At 47.7% G+C, this 10,723-nt stretch overlaps 1 protein-coding gene across 1 annotated transcript in view; it reads left to right on the forward strand.

The window, feature by feature from the left end:
• The first annotated feature begins 804 nt into the window (after positions 1-804).
• Positions 805-10,723, forward strand: part of LOC126514099 (NACHT, LRR and PYD domains-containing protein 1a-like) — a 34,493-nt gene continuing 24,574 nt past the window's right edge. Inside the window, 4 exon segments of the mRNA XM_050162809.1 lie at positions 805-905; positions 1,943-2,251; positions 3,259-3,423; positions 5,543-7,205. Of these exon segments, the coding sequence (XP_050018766.1) occupies positions 2,002-2,251; positions 3,259-3,423; positions 5,543-7,205 (2,078 nt within the window). The 5' untranslated portion in view covers positions 805-905; positions 1,943-2,001.

A 10,723-nucleotide genomic window follows, 5' to 3' on the forward strand; every position in this document is an offset into this window, starting at 1 on the left:
CCTCAGTAAATGAACTAGAGAGCAAGCAAAGACTGTAGCCCTACTAAACCAATGAGCCCACACTCATGCAAGCAAGCACTCACCACACACCTGAAAAAGGATGGTATCAGAGGGAAATAAAGACTTGGAACTTGGAAAGTTCATGGGGGGGGGAAGCCCAGTGGGACTAGAGAGATCATTCTGAAGTTAAGGGCACTTGCTGCTCTTCCAGAGGACCTGAGTTCACATCACAGCATAGCATAGCACCCACATCAGGTGGCTAGCTGCCACCTATAACTCCAGCTCCAGGAGAACCCTACACCCTCTTCCAGCTCTCAAATGCACCCACACACAGAGCAGACTCACAGACTCACACACAGACAAATAGAATAAAAATAAAATTGTTAGAAGAGAGAAGAGACTCAGTGTTTGAGGCCGCAAGAGCTATTTGCTGAAATGAATAACCAGTGCGTGAGGCATTAGAGGGCAGAGAGAGAAAGAGGAGGGTGGGGAGGATCTAGAGTAATCAGACACTGCTCTGCAAACCCTGACATCCCGCATATTAAATGGGCAAACTGCAGCTCTGAGAAGTGAATTCTAAACTCAGGGAGTTGGAGACTTAGCAAGCCTGGATAAACCTCCTGAGCTGGATCCTCCAACCCAGGGCTCATCAGAACTCTAGAAATTTCTAGTGGCATTCCATGAGAGAAAACAAGTTAAGCGATGTCATTCTCAGCCTGAAAGCCCAGAGATCTGAGAATCTGCCAAAAGACAGAGATCATCTGCGCAGCCTCCTGATGTCTGGCTTTGTGGCCAGGAAACGGGGTCACTTTCACTTTAGAGGGATGTGTTTACTGAGGTCCCTGCAATCCACACAGCTGCCCTACCCTGGGACACACAGCAGTGGGGCACCACAGAAGAGCAAGGTGAGTTGTGAGGCTCCAAACCAAGAGAGGTGAAGAAAGATATTCCCTGGCCAGACTTTACTAGGTGGGTGCTGTGGCAGACAGGAGGCGCCATCCTGAGAACCAGGGTTGGGCCCCACCCTATGTGGACTCCGAAGGCCAGCTCAAGTGGGTGGTAGGCTACTGGGTGCTCCCTTATGCCCCATGTGCCTGCATCTGCCACAGCCCACAGCCTATCCAGGATCCTCCCCTGGCCTGTCTTCTCTGCTCTTTCATTTTCCCCTGGGTGAATTGTCCTTCCTGCCAGAAAGCTGACTCTGGATTATTATCTCCGAGTGACATCCTGGACCAGGAGGTTTCTAAAGAGAACTTCAAAGGGGCTAGCCTGGACTCACCCGTGACCTCTGAGTGCCACTGTGGCTGTCCCTCACCACCTCACCTTCTGTCAAGGCTGTAGCTGAAAGACTGACCTCATTAGTGTGGGTCCCAGGAAAAAGAAAAAGGTGGGAACCACAAAACAGTGGGTGTCACCCGCATGCCATTCCTCCAACTCTCTGCCATCATATCCACTCTTCCTGCTATCCTATAACTTTATAAACCCTCATTCTTCCACCCTCCCCCATCCTTTTCTACCTTCATTCTTCCATTCGCTAATCCTCCAGGCTGTCCATCCTCAGGTCCGTATCCTCCCGTTCCTCCACCTGTCAATATCCCACCACCCATCCTTCACTCCTCTGATTCCCTCACCCTCTCATCTCCTTTTCCTTCTATCCTTACATCTTTCAGCTCCTCCCTCCTCCCAGGCCCCATCCTCCTCCTCGCTGCCACCTGCCACTCTACCTGACTAGACCTGGGCCCTTCCCTCCATCCTCATGATCAGATCTGCAGTGCATCCTCGTGTCTTCTTCTTCCTATAACTTCCTGCCACTCCTTTTCCCTTCCTACCTCCCAACACCATCTAAACACAGATAATTTAGACTTTTAAACCTGGGGTCTGACTGCTGAATAGAGTTCACCGGGCCCGGAAACATCACCCCAGTGAGAGCCTTCCCTTGCAGGTGGTAAAGGCCAAGGCACTGGGAGACCACTGTCCTTGTGTCCCATTCCCAGGACAGACATGTCTGACAGAACCCGGCAACGCTTAAGCTACTACTTGGAGCAACTGAGTAAAGAAGAGCTGAAAACGTTCCAGCATCAGCTGCTAACAGAAACGGCTTGGCCAGAGGCCAGTGGCATAGAGGTAGCCTCAGGCCTGGTGGCTAAGTATGGGAATCACCAGGCCTGGAACATGGCCCTCCACACCTGGGAAAAGATGGGCATGACGCAACTTTTCAGCCAGGCCCAGCAAGGGAAGGACCTGACAGTGAGTGAGTACACCAACAACCCCAACCTTCCCCTCACTAACCCTATCACTATTACAATCCCTGTCACTAACCCTATCACTATTACAATCCCTGTCACTAACCCTATCACTATTACAATCCCTGTTACTAACCCTATTACTATTACAATCCCTGTCACTAACCCTATCACTATTACAATCCCTGTCACTAACCCTATCACTATCGCCATCACCAGCCCTCCTGTCAAGTCTCAGTAGGGGCAAGATAACCTCCCGTCAAAAGAGCTCACAGACTCCATCCTTGGCTGGAACTAGAAGTCTTGCTGGAATCTCTTAGTGAACCCATGAGCTCCACACCTCCTTCTACTCAAATACATTCTCAGGACCCCATGTAGTCTTAACGGGCACTGGGAAGGGGCACTCTGGAGCAGCAGTGTGGAGAAGCTGGCGTTCAGAAGGGCACTGAGAGGGGTGAAGATGGAGGTGAAGCCAGTTCCTAAGAGGAACACTTGTGTACCATAGCTATTTGCTAGTGACTTGGGAACTAGACAAAGACAGGTGCCGGTCATGGCATCACTACCCTGGGTAAGTCATTTCACTGCCTTCTGCCTCTGTGTCTCCATGTGGAAAAGAGGAGAGCAAATACCTGCCTTCCTGAGATCTCTGAGCTAAATGATGATCCACATCAAACAGAGTTTAACAAGCAATAAATGATCAGTATGTACAAGTGCCTTTGATTGCTGCTATTGCTTAATTATTGTTTGCAACCCCGAAAGGCATAAAACCATAGCTACAAATGAAGGCATTAAAGATCAGAGAGGACCAGTGATTCACCTAGAGAAGGCAGAACCAGGGCGGGTGCATGAACTTCATGGACCCAGATTAGGACCGTATCCCTGCAACACCAGTGAGAGCATTGTTCCACAGAGTCTGAGAAAGGGCGTATGGAGGTTTAGCATGAAAAACTTCAGTGTCTCTCCTGGACTCCTGCCTCTTCCTGACAAACACCCAACCACTCTCTCATTCCCACAGCCCATGCTCCCTCATTCCTCTGTGTCCCGAGCACATCTAACGTGGAATCCTCCAGCCAGCTCGTTTCTGCAGAGTTGAGGCCAGACTACCAATCTTCATCTGACCAGATGTCCACAAAGAAAACTTTTGTAAAGAAAGGTACCAAGTCCAGGTGCAGAATGAGAGGTGAGCTGGGCTAAGAGCCCTGCGTGGCTCTGTGAGACAGCAGAACTTCTCCCACTATGGGAGCCTGGGGGGGGGGCTGCAAAAGAAGCATCCAGAATTCAGACATGGGAGGAACAAGGTAGAAATGATCTTTCTGGGATCTGTGGTGCTGAAATTGCTCTTGTCAGATGGGTTTGTTTTAGTCTCATTAACCTCAACCCAAACCCTTGCTTCTTCCTTATTTCAATGCAGCATTTAGCCTCACCCATGCTTCTTCTTCTTCTCGGCACAGTCCACACCCTTGCCTCTTCCTCCTCTCCCCTCATCAAAGCAGTCGCCTGTGCCCAGAGCAGAAGGGCTAGAGAGACAAGGTCACTGGTCCAAACTCAAGAGCTCTCGTCAGCAAAGCCAAGGCTGGGATCTAGAACAATCCTGCGTGGGAAAGTGATTTCTTCCCCCAACGCGCTATTGCTGGTAGAAGTCCAGCCCTCTCCCTCTCTTTCTCTTTCCCTTCAGGACCCGTTCTTACCCCAACACACACCCAGTTCTGGCAATGGTTGACCCAAGATCACATTCCATTGCCCTCGGGTGTTACCACTTCCTGTGTGATGTGGAACAAGTCAGTAGTGCACCACTGTCTCTCATCTCTGTCCTTTCGTTAAAGCCACCGGGAGAGAATAAGACCACTACCACAGTATTTGAGCCAAATTTGAAGCAAGCTTTATCAAATATTGACCAGGACAATGGATACTGGTCAGGTTTATACCTGGGACTCTCAAAGAATGACAGTGAAATACATTAGTTAGAAACTGAGAAAGGAGGGGGGCTGGAGAGATGGCTCAGTGGTTAAGAGGTCCTGAGTTCAATTCCCAGCACCCACATGGTGGCTCACAACCATCTGTAATGAGATCTGGCACCCTCTTCTGGCATGTGGGCATACATGGAGGCAGAATGTTGTATACATAATAAATAAACAAACTCTTTAAAAAAAAAAAACAGAAAATAAACTTAGAAAGGCAACACCTGTAAGGCTACATATTTCCTACCTTCATCCAATCAGGGGCAAGGATACATCCTGATGTACTTCCTGCCTGCATTCCACCCACCTATGTGTGATCAAGCTCATCAGTTAGGATTAGGGTTAGGGTTAGGGTGAGGCAACCATAATTGTATACAGAAGTGAAAACACATGGCTTATTTTTTGAAAACAATCTTTTTTTCATTTTACATAGCAATCCCATTTCCCACTCCCTTCCCTTCTCCACATCCCCCCCCCCACACTCCCTATCCACTCCTCAAGAGGGAAAGGCACATTGCTTTGAGGAAGGACCAAGGCCCTCCCTACTATATCTAGATTGAGCAAGGTATCCATCCAGAGAGAATGGGTTCCAAAAAATCAGTACAAGCAGTAGGGATAAATCCTGGTGCCTGTGCCAGTGGTCCTGCAGTCTGCCCCAGTCATACAACTGTCACCCACATTCAGAGTATCTAGTTTGGTCCTGTGCTGGGTCCTTCCCTATCCGGCTGGAGTTGGTGAGCTCCCATTAGCTCAGACACACTGTCTCAGTGGGTGTCCCCATTGTGGTCTTGACCTCTTTGCTCATATTCTCACTCCTTCCACTCTTCAACTGGACTTTGGGAGCTCAGCCCAGTGCTCTGCTGCGGGTCTCTGCCTCTGCTTTTGTCAGTTGCTGGACAAAGGTTCTATAGTGATGCCATCACTGTGGGTTGTTATCTTCCATTCACAGAACTTAGGTCCATGGGCAAGTGGGGCTTACAGTTAGAGGCATTTTTGCTTTATAGATTTCTTAAGCACAGTCAATTAAACTTAAAAAAAAAGCTTAACCATCACACTTTGAACTGTGAAATCTAAAAAAAAAAAAAAATGCCCAAATCATACTGGGTATGGGTACACACATATTTAATCCCATCACTTGAAAGGCAGAGGAAGATCAATCTCGGTGAGTTCAAGACCAGCCTGGTCTACATAGCAAGTTCTAGGATAGACAGGGCTACATAATGATGCCCCCACCCTATTTTTAAAAATGTCTAAATTTATTTGGTTGTTGGCTAAATGAATGGGTGAATGAACGAACAACTCACCGTTACTTTATGTCCTTTCTTTCCCTTGCTTACTTAGAAACTGCAATAAAATCAAGCCAGAACCAGAGAAGAGAGAGCCCTTGCCATACACGGTCCTGGGAAACTGAAGGTGTCCACCAAATATACACACAGCTGCTACTATTACAAAAATCTTGCCCCAGAGGCCAGAGGTCCATAGTGAGAGAAGGAGAGCACCAGGACATTAAAGACAGAGGACATCAGATTGCCATCCAAGACTTATTTGACCCAAGCCCAGGTAGCCAGAAGAAGCCTCGGTTAGTCATATTAGAGGGGGCTGCTGGCATTGGGAAGTCAACGCTGGCCAGGCAGGTGAGGAGAGCATGGGGGCAAGGCCAGCTCTACAGGGATCGCTTCCGGCATGTCTTCTACTTCAGCTGCAGAGAGCTGGCCCAGTGTGAGCAACTGAGTCTGGCTGAGCTCATAGCAAAATATGAGAATGTCCACATGGATCTCATAGAGGAGATCCTGACTCACTCTAAGAAGCTGCTTTTCATACTGGATGGCATAGATGAGCCACCATGGGTCTTGCAGAAGCCTAAATTCTATCGGCACTGGAGCCAGTCACAGCCAATGCACACACTGCTGGGCAGTTTGCTGGGGAAATCTTTACTTCCTAAGGCTTCCTTGCTACTCACAGCTCGGACCACAGAACTAAAGACACTCATTCCTTCCTTGGAGCAGCCACGGTGGGTGGAGGTCCTGGGCTTCTCTGAGTCTGGACGGAAGGAATATTTCTACACATACTTTGCAGAGGAAAGAAAAGCAATTACAGCTTTTACCTTGGTTAAATCAAACCCAGTGCTCTTGACCCTGTGTCTGGTGCCTTGGGTGTCCTGGATAGTCTGCACCTGCCTGAAACAGCAGATGGAGCTTGGGGGAGACCTCTCACTGACCTCACAGACCACCACAGCCCTCTGCCTGAAATACCTTTCCCAGGCTCTCCCGGCTCAGTCCCTGGGGGCCCGGCTCAGAGGGCTCTGCACACTGGCTGCTGAAGGGATCTGCAGAAAAAAGAGTCTGTTCAGTGTTAAGGACCTCAGGAAACAGAAGGTACCTAGGTCTGTTATCTCCACTTTCATGAACATGGGTGTCCTTCAGAAGCAGCCTAATTCTACCAACTACAGCTTTGCCCACCTGTGTCTCCAGGAGTTCTTTGCAGCGATGTCCTGTGTCTTGAGTTACAAAGAGGGAAAGGACAGCTGTGAAAACTTTAAAGCTGTAGAAAAGCTGATAGAAGTCTATGGAAGACTTCACCTGGTTGAGGCGCCCACCATGCGCTTCCTGTGCGGCCTTTTGAGTGACCAGGCAATGGATGAAATGAAGAACATTGTCGCCTGCTGGCTGCCCCTGGAGAGGAGGTGGGAGCTACTGAAGAGGGTCCTGGAGGAAGCCCACCTCCAACACTCGTATTCGCTTGGATTGCTCCACTGTCTGTATGAGATTCAGGATGAGGCGCTCCTGACACGGGCAATGCACAGTTATCAAGGAGCAAGGGTTCATGTCCAGACAGATATGGCGCATCCAGGATTCCAGGCAGATGTGAAGCACCTAGTGATCCAGACAGATGTGGACCTTATGGTGGCCGCTTTCTGCATTAAGTTCTGCCACCAGGTGAAGGCACTTCAGCTGGATGGGGGTGGACGGCAGGGACAAGCGCTGAGGGTCCCCAGGCTGGTTCTGTGAGTATCTACACATGCCCTTCCCTCCACCTTCTCTGTGTGTGGCATGAGGCCACACATTCTGAGCAGCAGAAACACTCTCAGAGGGTATAGAAAACAAGTCTCCAGGGACACCTAGCCGCCAATCTGACCACCTGTCTAATTAATCTATGACCCTCCGTGCCTGACTGTTGATGGGACCTTGAACTGCTGTCTTCCCCTCTGACTATGTAAGGACCCATCTTCTCTGCTGCACAGGCTCATTGTTATGCTGACATTCACATTGCCTGGACCCTCCAGCAGCATCAGAGAGCCCACAGCTTCTACTCCCCCCTCTTAACACGTTTTGTCCCTGAGAAACTGCTCATTCAGCTTCAGCAGGAAATATGCTCCTTCCCTATGACAATGACCTTGGTCCTGAGATCTTCCCCATCTCTGTGTGTGTGTGTGTGTGTGTGTGTGTGTGTGTGTGTGTGTGTATGTGGCACTATGACCCTTAGTACTCATCCTAAATAGTCCCTATCCACCCTGTAATCCTAGCAGCACGGTGGATGTCCCTTTCCAGGTCCCATGCCTCCATAGTGAGTACTCAAGATCAGTACTCAGTATCAGTGGTTACTCAATATCGGTCGCCCCTTGAGTCATTCCAAAAATATTCATTAAGTATTTATTTTATGACAGGCCCAATCACAAAATAAAAGAAAGAAAATACAACTGCTACCCTAAAGACCTCACAACTTGGGAGAAAAAGCAGTCCTGTACTCTAATTGCCCTCTGGCATGACACCTGCCATGGTCACCCACAAACAAGGCACTGCAAAAGAGAATGTTGACACAACTGGACCAGAAAGGGAAAGAGTCTCGGAGGAATAATGATTTGGGTTTTGGTTTGTTTTCAGTCTTCTGTTTCCACATTTTCAAGCTGCTTCTCATGATAAAACCCACATTCTAGCTGGACTTGCCAGCATAGGCTTGTCATTCCATTACTCAGAAGGCCAAAGCTAGAAAATTGCTGGAATTTAGAAGTTTGAGACTTTAGAATTTAGACTTTTGAATTCAGAGGTTGAGAAGTTGAGCAACAGAGGGGAAAAAACTCACGGTAGAAATGAAATATTGACTTCAATGTAGTAGAGTGAGTATTAGAGAACAGGAAAGTGGTGAGGAGAGATAGAAATGGGTTAAAGAGAATAAATGCAATCAAAAAATATTTATATAACATGTGCACATGTATATGCATGAAGGTAACTCAGTGAAATGACTCTCATTTTTATTTGATTATTGTCTTAATAAGGGTTGTTGTTGGAGTTTTCTGTCCTTCCCAGTTCCCGCAATCATTAAATCCCAAAGAAATCATACAGAGGTCTACATTAGTTGTAAACTGATTGGCCCATTAGCTCAGGCTTCTTATTAATTCTTAAAACTTATACTAGCCCATTATTCTATGTTGACTGGGGTTTCTGTCCTGTCCAGTTCCCACAGTTGTTAAGTCCCAAAGAAATCACACAGAGGTCCACATTAGTTATAAACTGATTGGGCCAGTATCTCAGGCTTCTTATTAACTCTTACAACTTAGATTAGCTCATTATTCTTATCTGTGTTAGCAACATGGCTTAGTACCTTTTTCAGCAAGGCAGTCACATCTTGCTTGGTCTGTGGCTGGGCCAGGACTGTGGGAAGAGCTTCCTTCTTCCCAGAATTCTCCTGTTCTCATTGACCTGCCTCTGCTTCCTGTCTGGATGTCCCACCTCTACTTCCTGCCTGGCTACTGGCCACAGAAGATGTGGAGTCCCCAGGGAATGGAGGTGGGGTGGGAGAAGCAGACATGTTTAAGTCTGGAGAGACTAGCAAGGAGGACAGGAAGAATAGTAAAAGCTGTCTACCTATGTCCCAGCCCAGTGTGGCCACTGGATCCCTGTTGAAAGCATTTCTGTGGGTCACTGCTGACATAAAGACGTGGGGCTATGCTAGAATGAAAGGCTTGGAAGTCTGTGGGAAAGAGATAAGGGATCTAGGATCAGCACCAAGAAGTGGAGTCCCCAGGGAATGGAGGTGGGGAAGAAAGAGGGGCTTCTGCAGGCAGGATGACAAGTAAGAACATTACAATATCTTGTCATCCTCATGAGTCTTCCTAGTAGCAGGGACCCCTGTGGTCCAGGCTTTTGCAACTAAGTGGACTGAGTTAGGCACAGCTTGGTGTGCAGGCAGCTGTCTAATTACCTCTGCATGGCTCTCTACCCTGTGCAGGTGGTAGGATGAATTAACCTTGGTAACAAATTGGAACACACTAGGTCAAAGAGTTAACTGAAGTATTGAACTAGAGAACAGAAATAGCTGAAGTATGGGGTAAACCTTGAGTAACTGAAGCCTGCAACTAATAAGCTTGATAGAGAAATATGTAAAAATCGAGAAATTACTCAAACAGGAGTTATACAGGGCAGAGTCTACTCCAACACTCCCAGAATTCTCTCCTACTCAGACTGCAGACATTCTCTCCCAAGACATTCCCTTTGTTCTCTCCATGGAACTTCTCTGTGGTCTTCTATTCTTGGAAGAAGATGGAGTCCATGTAAACCAACATAGTCATCATGTTTATGACCATACTCAGCATTTCATCACAGAATCTCCCACAACCACCTCTCCTGAATGTTCCACTTCCCATCTCCAGCTTATCTTTATAGCCACTGTGACTCTAGAATTCTATAACAAAAGGAAACAGGTATATACATGTCAAAGAAAATAAGACTGAACTAACAATGTCTTCCTCTGTGCCAGGTCCTGTACTAGGCACTGGTATTATTAAAAAAAGAAAAAAAAAAGATGTCACCCATCTGTCCATGCCCTCAAGGAACACCTAGACTGAAATGGAAACAGAACACAAAACAAGCACACAGCATGCTATGCTAAAGACCGTAGATGAGGAACAGCACAGATAAAGGACCAAGATGTTGGAGAAGAAGAGAAGGCATAGAGGTTCGTCTGTCCTGAGGATGGCACATTGAAACTGTCTTAGTCAGTGTTCTGTTGCTATAAAGAGATGCCATGACCTCAGCAACTCATAAAAGAAAGCACATTGACTTGGGGCTGGCTTCCACTCTGAGGTTTAGTCCATTACTATCATGGCAGGAAGCATGGTACATGTAGACAGACATGGTGCTGGAGAAATACCGGAGAGTTCTACATCCAGATCTGAAGGCAGCAGGAAGAGAGAGACACTGGGCCAGGCTTGAGCACTTGAAACCCCAAAGCCTACCCACAGTGACACACTTCCTCCAACAAGGCCACACCTCTGAATAGTACCACTCCCTAGTGACCAAGAATTCAAATCTGTGAGCTTTGGGGAACATTCTTGTTCAAACCTCCACAGATTCCTATCACTGTGCAGTGTGTGTCTGTCCACTTCAGACTATGCATAAGCAGTTCACATCCCTCCTTTCCCTTTCTTTCCCTCAGGTCCAGGTGGACCCCTGTCACTAATGCCACTTGGCAGGTTTTCTTCTCCACTCTTGAGTTCACAGGAAGCCTGGAGGAGCTGGACCTAAG

The sequence above is a fragment of the Alexandromys fortis genome, unplaced genomic scaffold (assembly GCF_014885135.2).
Source record: "Alexandromys fortis isolate MF-2015 unplaced genomic scaffold, M_Fortis_MF-2015_v1.1 scaffold_84, whole genome shotgun sequence".
Classification (NCBI taxonomy): Eukaryota; Metazoa; Chordata; class Mammalia; order Rodentia; family Cricetidae; genus Alexandromys; species Alexandromys fortis.